Source organism: Lontra canadensis, unplaced genomic scaffold, assembly GCF_010015895.1.
Source record: "Lontra canadensis isolate GAN:19392208 unplaced genomic scaffold, GSC_riverotter_1.0 scaffold8, whole genome shotgun sequence".
Taxonomy (NCBI): domain Eukaryota; kingdom Metazoa; phylum Chordata; class Mammalia; order Carnivora; family Mustelidae; genus Lontra; species Lontra canadensis.
In genome coordinates this window covers 26,608,321-26,634,092 of record NW_022631002.1, presented here as the reverse complement: position 1 = coordinate 26,634,092, position 25,772 = coordinate 26,608,321, and the positions used below count along the sequence as shown (strand labels likewise).

Genomic DNA, 25,772 nt, shown 5'->3' with positions numbered 1-25,772 from the left:
TAAGGTTCGACCTGGAGGACGAAAAGGATCCAGGCTTGTGAAGAGCAGGGAACAGCATTCCAAACAGAGGGAAGAGCATGTAGGAGGCCCTGAGGCAAGATTGAACTTGGTAGGGTCGAGGAACAGCCAGAAGGGCACTATGGCAGGAGGGGAGGTGGAGAGAGGGACCTGGGCCGGGTCACACATGGCCTGGGAGCCATGGGGAGGAGTTTGGGATTTTTGTCCAGGGGGACTTGAAAGACAAGAGGTGTGATGTGTGTTTTCTTTTTCTTTTTTCTTTTTTTAAAAGATTTTTTTATTTGACAGAGAGAGAGCGCGCGCATGCATGAGCAGGGGGAGCAGCAGGCAGAGGGAGAGGAAGAAGCAGGCTTGATCCCAGAACCCCGGGATTATGATCTGAGCAGAAGGCAAACACTTAATGGACTAAGCCACCCAGGCACCCCTGTGATGTGTGTTTTCAAAAGCTCAGTTTGGGGGGCACCTGGGTGGCTCAATTGGTTAAGGATCTGCCTTCAGCTCGGGTTGTGATCCCAAGGTCCTGGGATCAAGCCTCATGTCTGGCTCTCTGCTCTGCGGGGAGCCTGCTTCTCCCTTTCCCTCTGCCTGCTGCTCCCCCTGCTCTTTCTCTCTGTGTCAAATAAATAAATAAAATCTTAAAAAAAAAGAAAGAAAAGCTCAGTCAGGGTGCTGAGTAGAGAACGGGTTGGGGGAAAAGCGTGGAAATGAGAGCAGGGAAGAGGCTGTGTAGGGCCGGAGATGGTGGGTCCGGGCTTGGTGGGGCTGGGGCAGAAGCAGGTTGATTCAGGATGCGTCTTGAGAGTAGAATGGACAAGACAAGTGGAGGAGGGTTTATGGGGCGAGGGAAGTGGAGGGGCAAAGGACACCTCCAAGGGCAAGACAGAGCCATCTCACTTTCGCTAAGACAGTGGTTCCCAGCTGGGGGGCACTTTGTTCCCCAGTGATACATGGCCGTGGAGACCTTTTTAGTTGTTGCGGCAGTGTAAAGTGGACAGGGACAGGGAGAATTACGAATGAGTTTAATGCGTAGAGGTCTGCTATGTCGCTGAACACCCTACTGGACAGCCCCAATAACGAGTTATCTAGCCCCAAATCTGATAGATAACTAGCCCCGGATTTGGGGTTGAGAAACTGCTCCAAGGGCCTAAAACTTCCCGCTCCCTGTCAGGAGGAGCAAAGCTGTTAAGTCTGTGCTTGGGGCCAGAAACAATATAATCATAAAACGAGCATGGGTATCACGGGTATCACGCTAGGCAGTACACCAACTTGATGTATTTAAGTCCTCACCACACCCTAGAGGAAGGTATCCCACAGGTAGTCCTGTTTTCCAGGTAAGGAAGCTGAGTCTCAGAAAGGTTAAGTGACTCTTCCAAGGACACACAGCCAGTAAGCAGAACTGGAGCTCAAACCTAGGTCTGCTCGACTTGAAGTCTCTGTTTTTCCCCCTTGAGTCCCTGCCTGCCTTCTTACTGCCTTGCTGACCTCCCTTTCCTTCCCCTCCGCGGCCCATCCAGGCTACTTGCCCACTCTTGGCTTGGCTCCAACTTGCCTACATAAGGCCCCGCTCCTTTCCTTCTCAGGCTAAGCCAGACGAGGCTGTCCCCGAAGAGCCCCCTCCTGCTGGCCGACTTCTTCAGCCTGTGTCCACGGGTTCGGAAGGTGGATCTCAGGTGGGCATCACCCTAGGACAACCGGCTCTAGCCTTGGAGGGTTGTGCCCTGTCTGGTGGGTGGACAGGGGCCAGGTGGAGGCGGTAGGACCCAAGTCAGGGGCATGGCTTCTGCAGGAAGGGGTGCCTGCCCCCGGGGGCATCCTGAGGCTGTGGCCAAGGGCGGCTGACTCAGGTGCTGTCTGCTCCAGGTCCCTGTGTCACGTGACCCTGCACTTCAGGTCCAGCGAGGAGCGGGAAGGCGAGTGCTGTGGGTAAGTCCCTGAAACCGTGCCCAGGCAGCTGGTAGGTACTGGGGACAAGTAGACCCTCCTCTTGGATGCCTAGAGTAGAGTACAGCTCGCCTCCCGTGGGCCATTTCCTTGAAAGGACCCAGCAGGGAGCCTTGTTTCCTTCAACATGAAGAAGCAGAGGTCCAGAGAGGGCCGGGCTTTGGCAAAGGCACATAAGGAGGACCTGTTAGACTAGGCCAGAGCTCACGGGCCTGGTCCAAGGAAAATGACTTTTTAACAGGCCCACCGGGCTTTAATCCCAGCTCCATGGGGCCTGGCCCCTTGCACGAGTCCCTTAACCTCTGTGTTCCGCGGCTTCCGCAGCAGAAAAGGGAGCCAGCATATCGCAGGCTGTTTGCAAGGATTAACCGAGACGATGTGTAAAGCAGGTCGCACTCCCAGACACGGGTGTCCTTGCCCAGCTGGCTCCCGGACCCGTGCTCCGTGGCTGCCTGGTGACAGGGAGGAGGTGCTGCCCCAGAGGCAGGATAATGGGGTGGAGGGCAACCTTCGCCTGCAGAGATGACGTTTCTGGGGGCGGATGCCACTGGCTCGCCAAGAGGCCTCCGACCAGACCCTTCTCTCGTCGGCCTCAGCCTCCTCAGCTGTGAAGTCACAATAAATAGGAGAATCAAGATATGTTGAATATCTGCAGGACGCCATTCTAGAGCCTTCTGCACATTGTGTCCCATATGCCTCATGGCTGTGATCCCACAGCAGGAAGGGGGCCATCGGAACTCGAACCCAGGCCATTCCACTGTGCTCCTCAGCCCAGGGCAGACAGACTTTTCCCCGTAAAGGTTAGATTGGAAGGAGTTTGCGGTTTGCAGGCCACACGATCTCTCTGACAGCCACTCGACCCCGGCATTGTAGCTTGAAAGCAGTGCGGACAGTAGGTAAAGCAATGCCCCCATGCCCCCCCGCCGTGCTGGTAAGACACATTTATAGACGTGGAGACTGACATTTTGTGTGTCGTGCGTGTGTCAGAAAGTCGCCTTTTCATTTTTTTTCTCCACCATTGGAAAAATGGAAAAAATTATTCTTAGCTTGCAAAAACCAGGCGGCCCTGGGCCATAGTTTCCCACCTCCTGCCCGAGGCCAATGCTACCCCTGACTTCTAGAATGCCCGGATTGTTTCTAAGCCCACAGTTTCCAAAATGCAGGACAGAGACCAGGATGAGAGGATTTTTCAGGAGGTTGGGCACAAGTATGGTAGTACAACATCACCCGAGTCCCTTCGTGAGGTCATTATTCCCTTTTTGATTCTCAATCTGATTAAGGCCAAGAGGAAGTCTGGGTGGGGGGTTGGCCTGACTTCAGCGCAGTTCTAACACTTGCTGAGTCCCGTTCTTAATCAAGGGGGAGAGCCGTCAGCCAGGACATTCTGGCTCAAACTTAAGGATGATATTTGGCTTTCATTTCACACGTCCTTATCCCTGTGGTCTGTTTGTGGCATCCATGCCCCTTTTCCACCTGAGCGAATGATGAGGTTTCCTTTTGCAATAAATGCATCCAGTGAAAAGAATGAGCGGATTTAAAAATAGGAAGTAAATAATAGTATAATAAGGAATTTGGGAATGGGGGACAATCAGGAAGGAGAGGAACAACAATTAAAAATTTGAGATACTGGGACACCTGGGTGGCTCAGTGGGTTAAGCCACTGCCTTCAGCTCAGGTCATGATCCCAGGATCTTGGGATCGAGCCCCACATTGGGTTCTCTGCTCAGCAGAGAGCCTGCTTCCCCTTCTCTATCTCTGCCTGCCTCTCTGCCTGCTTGTGATCTCTCTCTCTGTCAAATAAATAAATCTTAAAAAAAAAATTCGAGATACTGATTTTTAGGTACTTTCTGATTTTAAGATTCTTCCTCTTTTTCCCTGTTTTTTGGGGGTTTCTTTTTGTTTTTGTTTTTTTTCAGTTGTTAGCTGGTGATTATAGGTCCTTCTTTTACCTTACTGTGTAGTCTTAATTTAGACCTTCCAAAGACAGATTTACTGTTAAATCTGTGTGTGGCTATTTATTCATTTTTATTAGAGTAGAGGTGGCCTGCAACATTATGTTAGTTGCAGATGTACAACCTAATGGTTGGACAGCTCTGTGCGTTAGGCATTGTTCGCCATGATGGGGACAGTCGCCGTCTGTCACCGTACAATGTTATTACAGTATCGTTGACTATATTCACGATGCTCTACTTTTCATCTTATGCTTTACATCATCCCCTTGACTTATTTTGTAACTGGAAGTTGGTATCTCTGAATCCCCTTCACCTCAATTCCAATGTCAAAGGCAAGAGCAGGCATCACACTTCTTCTCTCCCTCCCCACCCCGCATGTCTGTTCATTAACGTGACCCCCAGGGCTGGAGCTGTCCAACTTGAGCTTGAATCAACCACCAAGAGATCCTTGGCCCTATGGTTTCTGATTTAGTAGGTCTGGGCCCAGTTCTAGAATAGAATTTGCATCTGAAATAGTTCCCAAGTGATGTGGGTGCGGCTGGGATCCCTGTCTGAGAACCACGTCCCCAGAAGGAGCCCAGGGGGTGCCAGGTGGGATCTGCTGTGCCGGAGGGGAAAGTGGTGGATGACAGAGAGTTCCATAGAATCCAGCCTTGGCTGAGGTCCCATGGGAGCTGGAGGCCACACCCAGGACAAGCCAGGGTGGGCCGAGCAGGTTTGAGTGGCTCAGCAACCCCCCCACCCCCGGGCTTGCTGCCCCTCTTCCAGCAGGTTCACGGGCTGTGGCCTCAGTCAAGAGCACGTGGAGCCGCTGTGTTGGTTGCTGAGCAAATGTGAAGACCTCAACGAGCTGGAGTAAGTTGGGGTGTGGGAGGAGGGAGAGGAGCACAGGAGCACATGCCTGGGCAGCACCGGAGGGGGGTGGGTGTGTGTGCACGCGCGCGTGTGCGTGTGTGCAGGTCCTCAGCACCCGATGGGGGCAGTGCAGAGCTGTTGTGTCCCCAGGCGATTGTTCTGGGGTGCCGGCGCTGACGGTGCGGTGGGGGTGGGCATGGTGGTCTCCAGTCGCGGTGATGGGGACTGTGGAGAACGGTCTCTGGCTGGAGGGCACATCGAACTGCTGACGACCTCTTCTTCTTGCCTCTTGCAGCCTCTCAGCCAACATGCTGGGTGATGACGGGCTCAGGTGCCTTCTGGAATGTCTGCCTCAGTTGCCTGTCTCCGGTTCGCTTGAGTAAGTGAAGAGCAGCCTGGGGGACAGCCAGGAGGAAGAGCCCCCGCCCCCACGCTAGGCAGAGCTCCCACCAGACATCCAGGAGAGGCTGTGACTACAGCATGGTGACCCAGGCTGACTTTGGGACGGGGAAATGACAGTGGCTAACCCGCTGACCCAGGGTCTCAGCTGTCCTGGCTTCTAGTCCCTCCTGTCCCTGAAGCCCCTCTGACTAAATCTGCAGGACACAGATTTAGAGATGTCCCCACAGCAGGGAGGGTCCCTGGGAAGTCACCCATATTCTCAGCCGATCTCCCAGGTGATCTGGGAGACTAGCGACCAGAGCCCAGATACAGCGGCTTGCTAGGCAACTGAGCTTTGGACTCTGGATGTCCCTGAGCCCCTGAGCTGTTAGCCTGGCCCCGCCAAGCCTGTGTCAGCCGCAGTGGGTGCAGCTCCTGAGGACACAGGGCCGGGTGCCCGTACTGCCCATCTGGGGAGAGTGCCCTCTGGCCTTGCTCTGGACCTCAATGTGTGCTCCGGGAGAGTGGACGCTTGGACATTGAGGACTGTCCTCCCAGAGATGACAACCAGAGGAGAGGAGACAAGGGGGACTGGGCAGGGCTGCCCTGAGGTGCTGCCTCTACCCACCACTCATCCTGAACCTCATTTCTCTTCCAGCCTGAGTCACAACAGCATCTCCCTAGAAAGTGTCCTGGGCCTGGTGAAGATTCTCCCCTCCTGCCCACGCGTCCAGGAGGCCTCTGTGAAGTAAGACATCAGTGCCACTGCTCACGGCGGGGAGAAGCAAGACTGCCGTGCTTAGCAGTCCTCTGTCTGTGTGACTTGGGGCAACTGTGTGACTTGGCCCTCTCTGAGTCTCAGGGTTCCCTGAATGGAGGACCATGGTTTTCATCCTCTGAGGCCTGGGTAACATGGGGACCGGGGAGGTCACCGAGTGGAAAAGGCCAGGATTCAGTGTCCTCACAGAATGGGTTGGGGGGGGTCTCCTGTGGTCTCGCCTTCTGCACCCACCCTTGTCTCTGTGGGCCCAGCCCCCTTCCCTCCTGCACCCCCTGGTGTCTAGGGCTCTGGAAGCTGGGCTTCCGGCTTCCCCACACCCTTCTCTCCGCAGCCTGGGCTCTGAGCAGAGCTTCTGGATCCACTTCTCCAGACAGGAGGAGGCCGGGAAGACCCTCAGGTAAGTCCTGGTCTGGGGTGTGGGGTCAAGGGGTGGGAGTGGGGAAGAGGAGACTGACCCTAGGGCAGCTTCCATGCCTCCTTTTTCTCTCGGCCCTTTCCTCCTTTGGACACCCTGCTTCACGTTCACTGCCTGGGTTTGCCGCCCGCAGATCTGCTCCCGACACGCCCACACCCCCAATCCTTAGGCCAGCCTTCACGTTCAGGGGTACCTCTTAGCCTTGGCTAAACTCTAAGCCTGGAGGCTTCTGAGTATCATGGTTAAGAGCTCAGAATCAAGCCACTTGGGGGTAAATCCGAGCTCTACCATTTGCCAGGTGTGTGACCTTGAACAAGTGACTTAACTTCTCTGTGTTTCACTTCTTCATCTGTAAAAGGGTAATAATAGTTAAGACCTGGCTCTTAGTGTTATTACGAGGCTTAAAGGAGTCGATATGTACAAAGGATCTGGCAAGGGCCTGGTTCACTTGAGCCCTGTGTCAGTTGCTGGGAGCCTGGGGTGTTCTCTATCTCAGCCTAACCACCACCACCTCGGGTCACTTCCTCTGTATGTCTTTCTTCCTCTGTGGTCATGGCCTCTGAACTAGGCCCCTGCCTCTGGCCAGCCCTCCTCCAATCCCTTCACTTCATGGCACCCAGAGGGATCTTCCCAGCACACTTGGGACGGTGTCACTCCAGCGTGCTAAGCCCTCCCGTGGCTCCCCATTGCCCCTAAGGATCAGTTTCAGATTCCTTCGCTTGGTCTAGCTTGGTCTCCTCCCTCAGTCTGATCTGGGTGCCACTTCCTATCATGGTCCTCCTCAGCCCCCCCAAAATCGTACACAGATACACCACACCCCACCCCACCACACACATAACGCACACACTCCACATGCATGTATACAACTCACACACACCCACACACCGTACACACACCACCCATACACACCCACACATCCACGGAACACACACATACACACCCACAACACACCCATAACACACATGCACACACACATTCAGCCCAAGGGACCTTCACTCCTTACTCACTGAACACGCACTGCCCGATGAAACTTCCCTCCTGCCCGGCACTCAGCCCGACGCTCTCTTCCCTGTAGTTGCCAAGATAAACGTCTCCCAATCCTTCCTACCCAGCTGAAATGTCAGCCTCGTGGAAGTCCCCTAGCGCCCTGTCCCATGACAATGACCGGCTCTGTGAGGCCCGTCTGCAGGCCACCCAGGGCCACAGTGCCAGGAGTGTGGGGCCCCAGCGGGAATTCCAGGCCTCGTCCCTCCCAGGGAGCCTGCAGTAAAGGGGTACGGGGGAGGAGGGCCGCAGCAGAGGTTTGGGCCTGGGGTCAGGCCGACTTGGACTGAAACCGGATTCCGCCCGTAAATGACATGGTTGGAATTGCATGAGATGCTGTGTATAAGGCAAGCTCCTCCAGTTACCCAGACGCTGGCCCAGGGCCTGGTAGCATGGAGTCCGGGCTCAATAACGGACACACCTGCCCTTTCTTGCCAGTGGGCGGTGTGATCTCTCTCAAGAGATAGAAGCTCCCAGAGCCAGAGCTGCATCGTGGGCCTGTTCTCAGGCCCTGATTCCAAACTTTGCCCTCAGTGTGGGGCGCCCTGCCGGCCCTAGGGGAGATGGGAGGAGGCAGGACAGCAGCCCCAGGAGCTCCAGCAGGCCTCACCTGGGCTCTGCCCCTTCCCCCATGCCCGCAGGCTGAGCCAGTGCAACTTCGGGCCAGAGCATGTGTCCAGACTGGCCACTGGCCTGAACCAGGCCCTAAAGCTCACGGCTCTCACGTGAGTCGCCGGGCCCACCCACGGGAGCGGGGGAGGGGCGGGGACTCCCAGTGAGAGCCACCCCGGTAACGGACCTCTGTCCCCAGGCTGACCCGGTGCTGCCTGGGCCTGGAGCAGCTGACACGACTGCTGAGTCTGCTGAGGTGGCCGGTGGGGCTGTTCAGTCTCAGGTACTGTCTCGCTCAGGGCCCTGGAGAATGGGTCTCCCCCAGGATCGTGCCCCCAGCCACATCCCGTACCCAATCCTGCCACTTGGACCCTGCCTTTAGCCCCAGAAACCCCTTCAGGCCCACGGAGAGGCTGCCCTCCTTGAGGTGGGGCGTCTCCTTGGGCACTGAAGAAAAACAAGAACCCGCAGAGGACACCCCGCTGAGGTCAGCAATAACATAGCAGATGCCAGGTGTGCCTGCTCACGGGGATCATTTTAAAACTTCCAGAAAAGCGTTGCTGAAGGGGAGGGGGAAGGAAGAACGGGGACACTAGGTGACAGGCATTAAGGAGAGCATGGGATGGAATGAGCACTGGGTGTTCTAGGCCCCTGAAGAATCACTAAACTCTGTGTCTGAAACAGTAATACACTGTAAGTCAACTATCGTGAATTTAAATCACAAAGCAAATAAATAAATAGAAAATAAATTTTTCAGAAAAGCAGAGAAGTTACCAGCAGTAGAGAGACTCCTGTCCTGAGCCCCTGGGCTTCATGGTTGTTCAGGGTTCTTCATGCTTGCTTCATCTTTTCATTTTTTTCTTTTTTTTTTTTTTTTTGGCTAAATTGTCCTCAAGTTATAGATCTCGTAAAACACGCCTCCTAGACATTTCACCACGAATTTTAAAAAAACAAGGACCTTTTGCCCACAATCACGGTTGAATGAGGATTCCCAGGAGAATCAGATCCAGTCCGATCTAAAAGGTCCCACTGTCCCCAAATGGGGCAGCTGGTACGTCGGACTCAGGAGCCAGTCAAGCAGCACACTGGCGTGGAGTAGTGATGGCTTTTAGGACTCTAAGTCTACTCTATCTGGTAGCTTCCTCCTGACGTCACTGCGTTCGTTCCTCTAAACCCCTAACTTTCCCGGAATGGAACTTAGACCCGAAGGCTCCATGAGACTCAGTTACATATCTGGGTCCCAAACCCTGAGTTCATGGCCGGGGCTCAGCCCGTCTCAGCACAGCCAGTGAGGAGGCCGGTGAGGTCTCGTGGCTGTCCCAGATGCTGTTCTCCTTCAGTTGTGGTACAACCGACCTAACAAAATCTATCCTCCTAACCATCTTCAAGGCTACAGTTCAGGAGTGTTAAATGCAGCCTCATCATTCTGCATCTACAGCTCTTTTCTTGGAAAACTGAAACTTCACTCCCATGACACACAACCTCGCTTCCCCCTCCCCCAGCTCCCGGCAGCCACCATTCTCCTTCTGAATCCACAGTTGGGGCTGCTCTAGGGACCCCATCTCAGTGGGATCGGGCAGGATTTGTCCTGTGACTGGCTTGTGTCACTCTGCATCACGGCCTCAGGGTTCATCCCCATTGAAGCAGACATCAGAATTTCCTTCCTTTTCCAGGCTGACTGATGTTGCTTTGTACATAGACACCATGTTCCATTGATCCATCCGTCCGTCCATCCGTGGACCCTTGGGTGGTTCCACCTTTTGTCTGTGGTTCTTTATGCTACTGCGACCGTGGTGTCCAGATACCTCTTTGTGTCTCTGCCTTCAGTTCTTGTGGGTATCTACCCAGCATTGCTGGCTTACCCAAAATAACGCTTTAAAATAAAACTTTTCATACTCTAAAAATAATCCGTCCTCGTCGTAGAGATTTGTGGAAAATCCAGATGAACATAAGAAAATAGTACTTTGAAAAAGAAAAAAAACTCAACATAACTTCAAAAGCAGAAATATCTTAAACAACTCTCTTTTTTCCTGCTTCTAAATTAATGCACGCACATTGTAGAAAGTCCGGAAAAATATTGGAAACTAAGGAAGAAGGGGAGAAACCACTCGTGAGAATTCTACCATCTAAACAACTGTCGTTAACTTTTAATAGATTTTTCTTGAATCTCTGTCTTCCTATTTCTTTTTTTTCAAAATATTTTGTTTATTGATTTGAGAGTGAGTAAGCAAGAGAGAGAGCACAAGTGAGGTACAAGGACAGAGAAGGAGAGAGAGAGAGAGAAAGAGAAGCAGACTCCCCACCGAGCGGAGAACCCAACGTGGGGCTTTATCTCAGGACCCTGGGATCATGACCTGAGCTGAAGGCAAACACTTAACTGAATGAGCCACCCAGGCGCCCCTGTTTCCCTGTTTCTATCCATCTTTTCTTCTCTTTCCATACATATTTTTTCCTTTTTTAAATACAAAATGGGGATGTTCTATATAGGATTGTTTTTCCTTGTCTTTGCCATGCAACACTATATGGACCTTTCCTTAAGCCTAAAACTGCTGTTTAAAAAAAAAAGAATATTTTCCATTGGGATTGTTGCAGTAACTGTCAGAGCAAGGGTGTTGTTAATTTCCTGTTTTATGCTTGTGCCTAGTTGTGTAATTTTATAGTTTTTAAATAAGCAAAGCCAAAAAGCATCTGAGCCCCGCCCTTGCCCCCCACCCCAGCTCACCCCAGGGGAGCTTCATCTCCTTCTGTTTGTACAACAGGGTGGAGGAGCCGTGGGTCGGCACAGCTGGGGTGCTCGCCCTGCTAGAAGTCTGCACCCAGGCCTCAGGAAACATCACTGAAATAAGGTGAGTGGAGGGAGAAGGCCCCTCAGAATTCTTCATCTTTTCATGACCACTGGGACTGTCCCTCACCTAGACGTCAGTGTCTGGCCTTGTGGGGTAGTAGCTGTGTCACTAGCAAATTCTCTGGATCTCCAAGATGGCAGGGGCTACACATATTTGTTGGGACTTGTGCAGTAATCAAGCCACAGGGCCAGAGAGAGGAAGGCAGTCACAGAATTAAGACAAAGAGCTGCTGGATCCCAGGTAGACACAGCTGGGCGTCCACACTGATTGTCTGAAGTGGCCCCTGGATTACAATCAGCACGCACTGTGGCTCTAGGACTAGAGGTGACAGAATGACGTGGAGTAGTAAGGGCAAAGGCTGTGGAGTCCCACTGACCTAGGTCCAGATGGCTCCTGGGTCTGGGAGCTCAGAGTCAGTAGACTGGCAGCCCCGGGTGGAGCTCAGCCTCCACGGGAAAGCTGCTGTGCACCTCGCGCTGGCTACCGGTTCTCTTCTCAGCATTTCGGAGACCCAGCAGCAGTTCTCTCTCCAGTTGGAGTTTCCACGTCAGGAGAACCCAGAGGCTGTGGCCCTCAGGTAGGACCTAGTACCTGGGCCCCCAGGGGGTAGCTGGTGATGAGCCAGGGGTGGGGATAACTGTTGCTTTGATCAATGGGTCTCATGCCTTGCTTAGAGTCCTTTGATATCCAGAGTGTCTACATGGCCAAAGAAGTCTGGCCCAGCCTGCCCAACCCCACCCCAAACCTCAGTCTCAGCTCTAGTCATCCGTATACCACCTTTCAGTTCCCCCAACACCACCTTGCTCCCTTTGACCTCGGGACCTTTCATAGGCTGTGACTGGACCAGAATGTTCTCTCCTCTCCTTCCTTCTTCCTCCTTTACCTGGTTAGCTCTCCCTTATCCTTCAAGTCTCAGCGGAAATACCACCACCTCAGGAAAGTCCCTCTGAACCCCCACACATAGTCAAGTTCTCCCATGATCCACCGTTACAGATGCCTGGATTCACAGCATCCTAATCCATACAGCTCATTTTGGAAATTAAAATGTCACCCCTTTTGAATGAATGCAGCCCTGCCTGTGTACATTCTGAGGATCAGACCATAGCTGGATATCAGCCCCAACTCACCTCCTTAGGTGGGTCCCCTTGTGCAGTGAACAACCTGCACAGCCATACCAGCTGCCTCATCTGGACTTCTCCTTCATAGCACTTGCCATAATTGAATAGAAAATTGTGGGACTTTATTTCATTCATGTTTATTTACCCCTCAAAGGTAAGCTCCTTCTAGGCAGTGACTGAGTCCCCAGCAGTGACCCAGGTGTTCAGAAACCTCTGCCTCCCTATCTCCCTCCAGGTTGGCTCACTGTGACCTTGGGACCCACCACAACCTTCTTGTCTGGCAGCTGATGGAGACATGTGCCAGGCTGCAGCAGCTCAGGTCAGAACCCTGAAATACCAGCTAGGGCCCTGAGTTCTCTGGTCACCCCCCAGTGCCCCAACCAGGCCACATGGGAAAAGCTAACCAATCCAGGATATGGTCAGTATGGGAATGAGCAGAGCCTGGGGTAACATTACTTTCTCTGGCCTTCTTGCTTCCCCAAGCAGGAGAGAATCACACTTGGCCAGTTGGGGGAGAACCCCAGGGTGGCCTAGGTGCCCCCACTGCAAGCTCTTGGGTGGTTCTTTCCCCTCTCTTGGGCTCCCCGCCTGTGTATGCTGGATGATCCCTGAGGAGCATCCAACCTGAAATCCTCTGGAATGTGCTCTGGCCTTTGCAGCTTGTCCCAGGTGAACCTCTGTGACACCAGCTCTCTGCTGCTGCAAAGCCTCCTTTGGTCCCTGTCTGAGCTGAAGACATTCAGGTATGCAGACGAGACGTTCACTCGGAGGCTGTGCTGTGCCCGCACACTTCCTGCCCTCCCCACCCCAGGGCCTGGGACTCCTTGAGGCCAGGAAATGATGGCAGGGTGTGTGGTCATCCACATTGCCACATGGCAAGAGTGATTTCCTCTTTTTCCTTTTTTTCCTTTATTATTTGCAAATAACTGCAAATGAACAGAAGACCTAGAAGCAGTTCCATATATCATTTTCCCAAATTCACCCCTTGTCAATATATTTTCTCCCTTCTTCCCTCCTTCCTGACCCCTCCCTTCTGCTCTCCTCCCTCCCTCTTTTTCTGAGCCATTTGAAAGTAGTTGCATAAACGTGCCCCTTCACCCTTTGCTATTTCAATGAATTGCCTAAGAACAAGAACATTCCCTCCTGTAATCCAGTAAACATATAAAATGCAGGAAAGTTAACATCCGTGCACTATCGTTATCAAAACTACCGTTCATATTCCAATTTCGCCAAATGTCCCAGTCATGTTGTTTGTCACATTTTTTTCCCCCAGTCCTGGATTCTACGTAGGATCATGTGCTACACTTAATTGTCATTTGCCTTTTGTCTCCAATTTGGAATGGTCCTCAGGCCCTCTTTGTCTTGCACGATATTGTCATGACATTTACATCTCAGTGATTTTGTCGGTGATTTTCCCTCTGTTTGGCTTCAGTGTTCCCTCAAGTTGAGGTTTAGGTCCTGCCTCTGGGGCAGAAACTCACAGAGGTGATGTTGTGTTCTCCTCGGGGAGGCACACTTTGTCTCTCCCCCCCGGCCCGCCCCCACCCCAGACTGGCAGTAATAACTGTGATTCCCCGCTGAAGGTGGGAGTGTCTGCCGGCTCTCTTCCCCTGCAAAGCTACTGTTTTCCCCTTTCTAATTAACCCGTATCTTGGAGGGAGACACTTTAAGACGCTGTAGAAAATCCTGTCCTTTCTCGCATTGTCGTCTGCCGATTTCCACCCTCGCCGAGAAGGCTTGCCTCAATCCAACGTCAGTACGATGGTTGCAAAATGAAGCTTTTCTCACTTTTAATTCTCCTTTAAATCAAGTGATTGCATCCGGGAGCAAGTGTCCTTTTGTGGCCAATGTATCTTGAACACCTCTCTAATACTTGCTACTCAGCTTTGTGGTTTAAATAAAGATGCAGAGCTCGTGGTAAAAGCCCATTGCTAGCTAGACTTACAGTGAGGCCCGACTATGGCATAGGCGGTAAAGTTGCTATCTGAGTACGGTTTAGGGAAATACTCCACTGGTCCAGGCTGTATCTAAGCTTAATGATTCCAAGGTGGGGGAGATTTATGAAGGGAAGGAGGGTACCTTCCCCCCTGCCCCACCCCTCCTCCTTGGCCTCTGCTAGCAACACTTAGAGCTCTCAAGGCTTTGAGTCCCTGCCTGACCTTCTGCCTTTGACCCCCCCAGGCTGACCTCCAGCTGTGTGAGCTCTGAGGGCCTGGCCCACCTGACGTCTGGTCTGAGCCACTGCCACCACCTGGAGGAATTGGAGTGAGTCGCAGAGGTTGCGGAGGGGTGGGGGGTGGTTGGATCTGGGAAGGGATGGCCCAGCCAAGGGCAGGGGTGGAGCGGAGAGCTGGGCCTTTGGTAAGGTGGGTGGTGAGACTTCGGCCTGTCTCTTGGCCCCCTGATGAAGCCCAGCAATCCTGGGTATGGCCTGGGAAGGCTGAGCACTGCCTTCCTGGTCCCAGCTTACCACTGGCTCCGAGTGATCCAGGATGAGTAACCATGCCTGTCTGTCTTTACATTTCACGTGAAATGTAAAATGGGGGTCATCGCCCTTCTCTGCCAGGGGGTCTATGGGGTCGAAGGGATCACTGCACGTGTGTGTCCGTGTGTTCCCTGGCCCTGGCTTCCTCTCTCGCAGCCCTCACCCGGGGTGTCCTTTCTCAGCTGGATCCTCTGAGACAGCCAAAGGCCAACGGCCATGTCCCCTCCTCAGGGACTCCAAAGCCCAGCCCTTGAGCCAGGAGTGCCCCGGCGGGGCCTGGACAAAGAGGGTGGTCCGAGATCTGCAGACCCCAAGTTGCCCCCACTGAGGGCACTAAGAGATGCAGGTGGCTAGTGAGATAGCTGAGCTCCAGGAGCCGGGAAGGCTTGGCTGACACTCACCTCGTACTTGGCCCCTCCAGCTTATCCAACAACCCATTTGTTGAGAAGGACACCGAAGTGTTGATGGCGGTCCTTGAGGGGATGTGCTGGCTGAAGAGGCTCGAGTAAGTGGTGGTGGTAGTGGTGGTGATGGGGAGGGAGGAAGGTGGGGAGGAGCTGGGAGCCCAGGAACCTTTTCCTCTCTTGTGAACACAAGCTGTGACATCCCTGGATGGATACAGGTGAGCCAAATTACCCTCTTTTACTCCCTTACCTGGCTGAGTGCTGTCAAAATGCTTGATCCCTGGAAATAAAATCCTCGCTCACGCTGAACCAAGCCAGACACTGACTGGCTCATGCCACAGGAAATTAGAAGGCAGCTAACTTCAGGCATGGCTGTATCCAGGGGTTCTGTATTTGTTCTCTCTCTCTGCCCTGTCCCCACCCCTATCTTGACTTCATTCTCAGGCAGGTGGTCTCTGTGGGTGGCAGGCTTCCTCTCTACCAGCTTCACAGAAAGGGAGCACCTTCCTCTCTGTAGTTATAGGCTCTAGATGATTCTCACTGGACCAGCTCAGGTCACATGCCCACCCCTAAGCCAAGCACTGGGGATCTAAGCATACAATCTTCCGAGTGGCCAGATCTGGGTCACATGCCCACCCAACGGTCTGGACTTGGGAGGCCTGTGGTGTTTCTGGATGCTATTGTCAGAAATGGGGGAAACAGACTGTGGGCAGGTAAGACGCACAGCTGTCCACTGCTCTTTGTTTACAATCATTTCCTTGGGAACTGGCAGTGTTTTTTACTCTCACCTATACTTTGGAAGTCACCGGGTTCCAACAAGAGCAGAGATAGTCTCAGTGTGAAGGACAGCCCCCCCCACCCACACTGTGCCCAGACATATCAGTATCTAGACAGAACCTTTTACACAGTGTCTTCTACTGTTAATCTCTAAGTTTCTCTGATGACCAAAAATATACCCCGGTTATAGAAAGTTCCGTAATTACAGAAATATGTAACAAAGGACACGAAATCCTCTGGCAGTGACACCCCCTGGGGAAACTGCTCTGAAGGAGCAGTGTGTGAATTTGCTTCCAGATTTTTTTCAACTTATGTGTTGGATATGGTTTAAAAGTAGCCTTCTGACTTTTTGCCTGGTAACAGTAGAATTCTCCCACTTTGTCCCTTTCTGCTTCTCCTGGGGACCGGGGCATGGATGGTATCGGAGAGACATTTGACCAGAGGACCCACGTGTCTTTCTCCCAAGCTGTTTCTTTGTCCTCCCCCCATGTGCCTTCACCTCTGCTCAGCCTTCCTTCCTTCTGGAAGCTTTTGTTGGATGGGGACAGGGAGAGGGAGTGTTGCAGGCCCAATGAGATCGTTGATTGGCTCATGCATGCATTTAACAGGTGTTTACCAGGACCCGGGGCTGGAGGTACCACAGAGAACAGGACAGTTGTGTGACCTGTCCCTGGTTTCCCAGGCAACTAGTGCCACTCTCTTTACCTCTCACCTGCTCGGCCACCCCAGCTCTAAGGGGGGCATAATGAAGAGAGGGGCAGACGCTTCTGCCCTTTTCAGATCTGAGTGTCATTTCTGAGTGTTTCCTCCCTGCCACCAGCTGACCTCTTCTACCTGCCCCATCTGTGGCCAAATAGTCAGGGGTATGGCCCCTGGTTAGGAGCCATGCCACCTGGGTTCAACCCTTGGTAGGGTGACTGCTGTCCCAGTTTCCCTGGGGCTGAGAGTTGCCCATCCTGGAGCCCCCCTCAATTCTAGGCAGACCAGGATGCCTCTGAATGTGTGAGCTTGGGCAACTTACTTCTCTGTGCTTTTCTCCCCGTCTTAACTTTGGCAATAATAGCTGTACCTACCTCCTAAGGGTGTGGCAAGGATTAAATGAGATAATACATATCAAGTCCTTAGAACAGAGCCTGGCACAGAGTTCACACTCTGCAAGTACTGGCTCCTATTATTATTATTATTATTATTATTATTATTATTATTCCCCTCTCCTGCCCCGGGTAGGGGCCTGAATGAGTGTGATCCCAGGGGTGACACATGCGTGGGGTTCAGGAACGGGAGTCCTATGGCCTTGGGTTCTGTTCCGTTGCTTCTACTTTCTGTGTGGCCTTTAATAAGCTCCCTAATCATGCTCTGAGCCTCAGTGTGCCTCATCTGCAAAATGGGGATGAGAGAGTTCTACTTCTCAGGATGGCCCCAAGCCCAGTGCTCAGCCTCAAGTGTATGCCCGCTCTGGGGCTGCTAGGATGCCTGGTCAGCAGTCTGGGTCCCGTGTGCTTCGGAACATAGACCTGCTGCCTGGGTGGCCTTCACTCATGCAGAGAAATGGCCTTTGGATGCCCCACGCGGTTTTGTTTTATACAATATGTCTACTCCGTGTGGATGTAAATGGCTATCTTGGAGGTCCTTGGGGATTGCTGAGCACCAAGGCCTGCAGACTGGATGGGGCCTTGGTCTCTACCGGGGACCCAACCCTAGTGATGTCCTCCTCTGGCCTCCTCTCCTCCAGCCTCAGCCATCTGCCGCTGGGCAGCTCCGCCCTGGCCCTGCTCACCCAAGGACTAAGCCACATGAGAGTCCTGCGGAGCCTCCGGTGAGTGGCCCAGTGACCCCATGGGAATGAGTGGGAGGACACACCCGGGGTCTGTGGGGACTGCCCGGCCAGGGAAGCACTAGAGGCATTTCCCTGAGGACCCTCCGTGACTCCCGTCCTGAGCACCTTGCTGCCCCCCCAGGTCAGTGCCCACCGCTCTTGCCTTCCGCTGCCACCAGCTCCCTCCTGCTATAGGAGTGACCGCCAGGGGTTGGGCCCGAATCCTGGAACAGCCCTAAATGTGCACTGTTCTCCCGGTGTGCTCGTTCACATTTCTGATTCCATGAGCTTGCGCTGCCTAGATTCTGCATTTCTAACAAGCTCCCAAGTAATACCAATCCTGGGGGTCAGTAATGACGGTATGGTCTCTGATCTGGTGACCTTGACATTCTCCCTGTGGGCCCCTGGCCACCTTGATTAACAGATATAACACATTCTTTTCTTGGGATTTTGCAAAATATAAAATGCGGTGACTACAGATAAACCCAAGAGACTTTGTGTCTCCCCGAGCCCCCTCCCCCACGTGGCTGCCTAGAGTGCATGACAGACGAGGTCAGAGAGTTCGGAGAAGTGTATCAGATGGGACTAGGTCATTTCATCCAAAATTAATTCTCAGAAAGGCACTTCCCTAAAGTTTAATTTGTGAAAAGAAGGAAAACAAAACAACCTTCAGATCCTTGACACAGGGCCAAGACAATTTGCCTCCTGTGGTTTGTTGGGTTTGGGTTTTCGCCACTCATGGGGGCAGGGCAAGGTCAGGGTGCAGAAAAGGTCAATAAACCGGTTTTATGGAAAAGCCCAGTGTTTGCATCGCTTAGAACACCTGTGCCAGGGAGAAATGATTTGCCTGGATTACGGAGCCCCATGAGACCGGCCATGAGCCAGGGTGGCCCGGACGTTCCATGACATGGAGGCTGAGGCAGAGACTGGCCAGACGAAACAGTGTGGCCGCGGCTCCTGGGCCGGGGGGAGCAGGGAGCTCTGGGCTTGCGTTTCCGCTTTGCCTGGGAGTCACCAGCAGTGCGTGGCCAGTCATGGTTCCTCCCTGGGCTCAGTTTTCTCATCTGGACTCCGGGTATAGTCATCCCCACCTTACCTGTCCCCCTCCCCAACCCCTGAAGTTCAACAAATGGGTTCCTGGTGTGTAAAGCTTTGCAAACCTAACCTAGCACCGCCAAAGGCCTGGGCCTCTGCTCCTGACCAAGGCCTCTGCTTCTCCAGGTTGAGCAGGAACGGTATTTGTGACGTCGGCTGCCTCCAGCTTTTGGAGGCTCTCAGAGCTGCCAGCAGCTTGAAGGAGCTAGGGTGAGTTGCCTTTCTGTCCCCCAACCCAAGACAACTTGGGCAGGGCGAGATGGGAAAAGCAAGGGGATCCTTGATAGAGTATGCTCTGCCCAGCCTCGTCCCCATGCCTTCACCCGCTTCCCCCTTCACGACCCCAGGCCTAGACCGCCAGGAAACCCCAAGATGGGATGTGAGACTGTGGGTTGCAGCAAGAGGGATCCAGGTCAGACACCAGGGAGAACATCCTGTAAACAGAAGACAAGGGTCCGAAGTCCTCATCTCAGACGGGCTGAGGGGCCTGGCTCAGTGTGAGCTGGGGCCTCTCTCTAGACATCACTGCCTCTTCTGTGCTGAGAGGGGAGGCTGTGGACAAAATGACATGGGGGGCAGGCGGATGGTTCCAGTCCTCCTGTTGTTCTCTCCCCAAGCTTGAGCCACAACCAGATTGGAGACTTTGGTGCCCAGCACCTAGCTGCCATCCTCCCCGGGCTGCCCGAGCTCAGGAAGATAGAGTGAGTAGTCAGGCCTCCTGACAGGGGCCCTCAGTAGCCATACCGCGGACGGGGGGAGACGCTGGCCCCGGCTCAGGCTGACCTTCCTGTGCCATCCTCAGTGTCCACGCGGTGGGGCTGGGTTGCGTGTGGGCTCTGCCAGCCGTGGGATCTTCAGCCAGCCCAGGCCCAGTCTGGTCCTTCCTGCCGCCTCGGGTGGAGAAGGTCTGTGGCGGGGGTGTGGTCTCTCGGGGCCCTAGCAGGTACGCTCAGGTGGGGGGACCTGGGTGTCCAAGGGTCTGATGTCCACCCACCCTCAGCCTCTCAGGGAATGGCATTGGCCCAGCTGGGGGAGTGCTGTTGGTGGAGTCTCTTGCCCTCTGCGAGCACTTGGAGGAGCTAATGTAAGTGTGGGTCCCGCTGGCTGCCCTCTGCCCTTCGTATCCCCTAAGCCCTCCTGGCCTTTGTGTTCCCCAGGGGGCCCAGGGCAGCACGGGGTCTGGAGCCAGCCGGCCCGGTACTCACCCTCATCCCTGTCCTCTTCCAGGCTGGGCTACAATGTCCTGGGAGATGTCACAGCTCTGAGGCTGGCACAGAGGCTGCCCCACCACCTGAGAGTCCTACAGTGAGTGTCCCCTCCGCCAGGGTCTTCTGCAGGGCTGGCCGGGAGGGGTTCGCAGGCAGCACTGGGGAATCAAGGCCTCCACTAACGGAACTGCCAGCCCTAGGTCAGGTTGTGGTACATGCTGGGACTGCCTGCCCCCGCCCTGCCCACTCCTCCCCTGTTTCTGGAGCCTGGGGCAGGGTGGTCAGGAGACCCAGCCTTGTCCTGGGTTGTGACCAGCCCCTTCTGGGCCGTGGGCCAAGCCGCTACCCGTTCTGAGTCTCGGTTTCCTTATGTGCAAAAGAAGTACCATGGTCTGCCCTCCGTGTGTCCCTGAGCCGGTCTCTGAGGGCAGGTGAGGCAGTGTCAGCAAAGGGCTGGTTTCTGAAAAGCACCGGTTTCTGCCCCCGGCCTCGCCAAAGCCTCCCAGCAGCCCCAAGGCCGGATTGCTAGCTGCTTCGTTTTCCAGGCAAGGGAAGCTAAGCCAAGAGACGCATGGAGAGCTTGCTTTACTGACACATGAAAGAGCCCTGCCTTGAACTTAGGATCTCACGCCCAAAAGCTGGGGGGCCTTACCACCGCCCCCCCCCCCCGGAGTCCTGTGTGGATGGGGAGAGGGTTTGGGGTGACAGTGACCTGATGGTCTGATGGGGCAGCCTGAAACAATGCTGAGTGTGGGGGCTCTGGGAAGGCTCCTGAGCCCCAAACCTGCCTGCCCTCCACTCACCTTCTCCCCTTTCCCCAGCCTGCCCTCTAGCAGCCTGAGCCTAGAGGGGGCGCTGCTCCTGAGCCAGGCCCTGGATGGATGCCCATATGTGGAAGAGATTAGGTGAGTGCGGGCCATGGAGTGTGGGCAGAGGAACAGCCAGGGCGGGTCTCAGGGCTCCTCTCACAGGTGTCTCCCTCTCTCACAGCTTGGCAGTGAACAGTCTGGCGACAGGGGTCCCACATTTCCATCAGGGGCTCCCGCTGCTCAGGCAGATAGAGTGAGTAGTCTTTCCTGACCACCTGGGGAGCTGGGGTTGGTGGGGAGGGAGGGAGGCAGCGTCTGGCACCTGGGAAGGCCTTTGAAGTGACAGAGACCTCAAGTATAAGGAAGCCTGGGGCAAAAAGGGGCACCTTCCTAAGTCTCCCCCCACCCCAGGCCACTCCTTTGCCTCGGGCTCCGACTGCAAGGTGGGCAGAGACAGGCTGGCTGGAGATGCCCCCGACTCCGTCACCCTTCAGCCTGTCCTCTTGTTTGTCCCCAGCCTGGTTTCCTGTGAGATTGACAACCACGCTGCCAGGCCCCTTGCTGCCAGCCTGGTGCTCTGCCCCGCGCTGGAAGAAGTCCTGTGAGTGCTTGGAACAAGCCCAAGCGGGAAAGGGCGGGTGTCTGGGGGCTTGGCCTGGCTGCCCACCACCTTCCGGCCTAAAGCTGGTTGCCTTCCTCCCCGACCGGTCCCCTGTCTGTAAATGGGGAAGGTCTTTCTTCCTTAAGCCTCCTCTTGAGGAAGTTTGAACACTGTGGCCATGAGTGATGTTGGGCAAATCCATTCAGCCTCTCCTGCCTGTTTCCCCCACTGTGGGCTGGAGCAGGGCAGGTGGGGAGGTAGACTAGCGGGTCTCTGAAAGCTCTTTGCCCCTGACCTTCCCTTTGGGAGGTGGTTGGGTAGATCACCTCATCTGGTTTACGGAACCTCGATTATACACCTCTTGCTCGTGGTGAGGCGTGGCTGAACCAGCATGCTCCCCACCGGCCCGCTGGCCGTGCCCACCCCCCTCCTGGCAATCAGATGCGCTCTGGCCTTGGGCAGCCACAGGGGCGAACCATACTAAGGACTAGCCTGGGGCCCTGACCACACGATGGAAGAAAATGCTGTTTCCTAGGGTACAGGACACAGGGGATTCCAAGAGGATATTAGGTTTGCATCTTAAAGCGTTTTTTTTTTACATTTTTTATTTACATTTAATTAATTAACATATAATGAATTATTGGTGTCAAAGGTTCAGTTTTATACCCACTGCTCATCTCATCACGTGTCCTCCTTAAAGCCCATCACCCAGTTACCCCATCCCTCCACCTCCCTCCCCTCCAGAAACCCTCAGTTTGTTTCCTGTGATTAAGAGTCTCTTATGGTTTGTCCATCTTAAAGGTTTTAATCCTTCTCATTACATGACACCAAAGAGAAAGTCTCCAGATCCCTGCTAAGGCATCTTTAACACCTAACACTGGTGATTCTCCTGACTTATTTTTTACTTGATAAGCCAAGAAATAGTGCATATGACCATGGAGCAGATAATTATTTCATACCAAAGACAAATCAGAGATTAGCCAGTGCAACCTAATTGCTGCGGTCTTGAAATATTACCAGCCAGAGAGTGCTTGAATTTTTTTCTGCTTACGTTTTTCTTCGTGATTCTCCCTATGTAACCAGCAGGGGGCAGGCCACAGGCTCGGCATCTTTGGAAGGACGTAGGTTCCAGCTAGAAATTATTACTATTGTCTGTGCTGTATTTATCGTTGTAACTGCCTTCTGTTTAGGATTGTCAACGCAGGTTTCCCATTGATAGTAGTGATTAGTATTACCTAAGATTAATCTCTTAAAGTAAAAAAAAAAAAGCAGAGGGGAGGACCACTTTAAAGAAAATGGGGTGCATGGATAGGGCAAAAGTGATGATGAAGGCACGTGCATGGTAGAAGTTTGGATCAGGACGTTGTTGCTGCAGACCATGTGCTCCGAATTCTCTGGACAGCCAGCTCTCAAGCTGTCTGGGTTCTTGAAAGATGGCCAGCGCAACAACGGGGTAGGGGAGAGGAAGAAACTTACCTCCACCCTGAAAAGTCTTCTGGGTGGGCGCACAAGCATCCTATCAAGTGGCCTTTCTCACACCTGCGTGGCAACCTCCTTGGCCCCCAGCCCTCCGCACCTGCCACCTTGTCTCTACCCCTTGACCTCACTGTTTTCCTGCCACTGACCTTAGGACCCTTCCCCTGCAGGCTGTCCTGGAATCTGCTTGGGGACGAGGCGGCTGCAGAGCTGGCCCGGGTCCTGCCGAGAATGAGCAGGCTGAAGAAAATGGAGTATGAGGGGCACATCCTGGAAAACCAGAACTGGGGGAGCATGCCAAGGGGAACCCCCGTCCTTGGGAAAACCAAGAGGCCACTTCCTGCCACAGAGCAGGAACTCACTGAGTTGCACATTCTGGTCCAAGCCCCTCTCAACCTTAGCTCTCCCTGGGCCCCGGCCTTCAGCCTTCCTGCTGTACTGTGTTGGGTTCTGCAAGCATCTTGGCCTGGGGGGTGGGGCATATAGGGAAGCCCATCCCCCCCACTCAAGCCATTTCTCTTTCCTCTTTCTCTGCTATCTATTGGAAAGCTTGGAGAAGAACCAGATCACAGCTTGTGGAGCCTGGCTTCTGGTCGAAGGGTTGGCACAAGGGTCTGGCATCCAAGTCATCCGGTAAAAAGGGCTCACGGTGGGGGGATGATGGGTGGGAGGCCACACCAACCTCTATAATATAAGGGGACTCCCTGTACAAAGAGGCAAGACCTGGCTTGGGGATTATCAGAGGAGACTTGGTTCTCTCCACCAAGAATTTGGCCGCATACAGACCTGGATCAAATCCCAGCTCTGCCATTTGCCAATTATGGAACTTTGTGTCAGCAATTCAACCTCTCTTGACCTCAATTTCCTCATCTGTAAAATGGGCTCAATGATAGTATCTACCTCAGGAAGTTGCTGGGAGGACCAAACAGTTCTTTAAAGCACTGAGCACAATGCCTAGCACATAGTAAGCACTTAAAATGGTAGAATCAGAGCCACCACAGACGGCCATATAGGTTGTGCACTGCACAAGGGCATTGCCTCCACGGGACACCATTCATATATTGGCATGTTGGATTCTAGTAAATGGTAGTGAAGTGGCTTATTCAATAGAAATGAGTATTTCATGACAACTTCACATGATGGAAGTAAAGTGTCATGAAGAAGGAGAGTTTTCCCGTATTTGCACAAACATGTCCTATGAGTGTGATCCTGGCTGGGATCATGAGCTCCTAGGGATGAAGACTGAGTGGGAGAAGTCAGGAGGTGGGTGGGGAGGATATCCATCTCCCTAAGGTAGCCATGCTGGTCTAACTTGCCAAGTAGCTCTGGGCATGGCTCTTCCCTGTCTTGGGCCTGGGTCTCCCCCATCTGTAGGGGATGGAGACAAGAGGATGAGCAAGCATGCCACTCCTGGTGCTCAGTGCCTGTCTCTGTGTCCTTCAGCCTCTGGAACAACCCCATCTCCCCCGACATGGCCCAGCACCTGCAGAGCAAGGAGCCCAGGCTGGACTTTGCTTTCTTTGACAAGCAGCAGCAGCCGCCTCGGGGCAGTTGATGGCCCCCCTCAAGATCCTTTGAATTCAGTCAAGTGAAGCCAACTTCCACTCACCAGGACAGTGGGCTCAGGAGAAGAGCCTCAGCTGGGGGCCCCTGTATGCTGCCCCAGGAGGGAGGGGCACATTGGTCTTGCTACGGTCTTCAGGAAGGGACCGGGAGCCTCTTGTGGCCAAAAGACTACCCTGTGTTGCATGTGACATGCATGACCAGTCGGTGACATGTCACACAATGAAAGTGTCGTGATGTGATGTGAGACACAGAAGATTACATGTGGCAGAATTCTATGTGACGTTACATGGAACTCGCAGCGTGACCTTTGGGTCAGTGGGATAGGTCCTGGCACCACCACGTGGCAGCACACATGATCCGTGGTTCGCATATGACATGTGACAGATGTTCATATCATAGGACTTGTGGCTGGCCAGATACCCTCAGGCTGGTAGAAAATCTAATTTATTACTTTTTAAAACCAAGTATATATTTATATGTTGCACTTTCAGAACAGCTAAGCCGGGGAATGTTCTCCACCCAGAAGTGGGATGGGGAGAGTGTCCATGCACTGACTAGCCCAGTGGCCTGAGGGCCAAGCCCTAGACTCAGCTATGAGGCTTTGGGATGAGGCCCATCTTGCCTCAAGCCTCAGTTTTCCCATTTGTAAATGGGACGACTCCCTCCTCTTAAACCCCAGCTTCCAAAGACTTTGGGCCCAGATCTAGGGACGGTCCTCGGGAATGGGTGGACCCAGTCTGACCTATGTCCCGGAAAAAGCCTTGTCTAAGGATGTGGGGTAGGCACTATTGGGATAAACAGGCAAGGCCACTGGGTTCAGACACTACCTCAGCAGGATCCGGGTGAACTCCCAGGGGCTGCACGTGCTACCTAACATTATTTCCAGAAAGGCCCAAGGATGGCCATGCCACACTTGAAGCCAAATTTGACCAATAAATGTGGATGATGTCCCAGCCTCTACCCTGAGTCTGATGTGTGCTGCTAACTCACCAAGGTCCGGAGTGGTTCACCCCCTGCCCCAGGGCCTGGAGAGCAAGACAGACCACAGAGAGGTGGACTGAGAGCAACACTGGCCCAGGAGTCAGAAGACACGGGGTCAAGTCCAGACTCTGTCTCTGCTTGCTCACAGGCTCGTGGGCACGCAGTACCGTGAGAGTATTACAGAAGCTCAGAGTGTTAGAACGGTCCTTTGTTTGACTTGCATGCTATTTAAACTCTTCTGAATCAGGCGTCAATATTTAAAAGTGGGAACTTTTACATAAATCCAGATTTTCAGTTTTCAGTTAGGCGTTAGTCCCCCACATTCCCCACTCAAGGGAAATTGGTGGAGTCATTTGACCATGCCCTTTAGGTATGGCACACATCTCTGTTTGCCACAGTCCTCACCACTCCCCAGTGTGTCCCCTTCTCCCTTTTGCTGCTTGCTGGGTCCTACTGAAGGCCTGGACTCTCGGCCCTGGAGGGGGCCGCTGATGGGTGGTATGTAAAGAAACATGGCTTGGGAAGTCAGATGGGCATGGATGGAGTGGACTATGACTTGACTCCTTGCTGTTCTTTGAAAACAAACTATTT

The 25,772-nt window shown here is 53.6% G+C and overlaps 1 protein-coding gene across 9 annotated transcripts in view; it reads left to right on the top strand.

Moving 5' to 3' along the window:
• Positions 1–25,161, top strand: part of NLRC5 (NLR family CARD domain containing 5) — an 81,622-nt gene extending 56,461 nt beyond the window's left edge. For 4 of the 9 annotated variants that reach the window (XM_032854412.1, XM_032854416.1, XM_032854410.1 and 1 more), the window contains 25 exons: positions 1,599–1,688; positions 1,879–1,941; positions 4,680–4,766; positions 5,062–5,145; positions 5,806–5,895; positions 6,260–6,325; positions 8,029–8,112; positions 8,199–8,282; positions 10,759–10,845; positions 11,345–11,422; positions 12,199–12,282; positions 12,623–12,706; positions 14,145–14,228; positions 14,870–14,953; positions 17,362–17,445; positions 18,667–18,750; positions 19,158–19,241; positions 19,541–19,624; positions 19,768–19,845; positions 20,570–20,653; positions 20,739–20,810; positions 21,075–21,158; positions 22,805–22,888; positions 23,184–23,267; positions 24,078–25,161. In XM_032854412.1, coding sequence (XP_032710303.1) covers positions 1,599–1,688; positions 1,879–1,941; positions 4,680–4,766; positions 5,062–5,145; positions 5,806–5,895; positions 6,260–6,325; positions 8,029–8,112; positions 8,199–8,282; positions 10,759–10,845; positions 11,345–11,422; positions 12,199–12,282; positions 12,623–12,706; positions 14,145–14,228; positions 14,870–14,953; positions 17,362–17,445; positions 18,667–18,750; positions 19,158–19,241; positions 19,541–19,624; positions 19,768–19,845; positions 20,570–20,653; positions 20,739–20,810; positions 21,075–21,158; positions 22,805–22,888; positions 23,184–23,267; positions 24,078–24,189 — 2,083 coding nt within the window. In that variant the 3' untranslated portion in view covers positions 24,190–25,161. Of the gene's footprint in view, positions 1–1,598; positions 1,689–1,878; positions 1,942–4,679; positions 4,767–5,061; positions 5,146–5,805; positions 5,896–6,259; positions 6,326–8,028; positions 8,113–8,198; positions 8,283–10,758; positions 10,846–11,344; positions 11,423–12,198; positions 12,283–12,622; positions 12,707–14,144; positions 14,229–14,869; positions 14,954–17,361; positions 17,446–18,666; positions 18,751–19,157; positions 19,242–19,540; positions 19,625–19,767; positions 19,846–20,569; positions 20,654–20,738; positions 20,811–21,074; positions 21,159–21,991; positions 22,441–22,804; positions 22,889–23,183; positions 23,268–24,077 lie in introns of those variants that run through there. The other 5 variants (XM_032854411.1, XM_032854414.1, XM_032854413.1 and 2 more) reach the window with 5 other exon arrangements.
• The last annotated feature ends 611 nt before the right edge of the window (positions 25,162–25,772 follow it).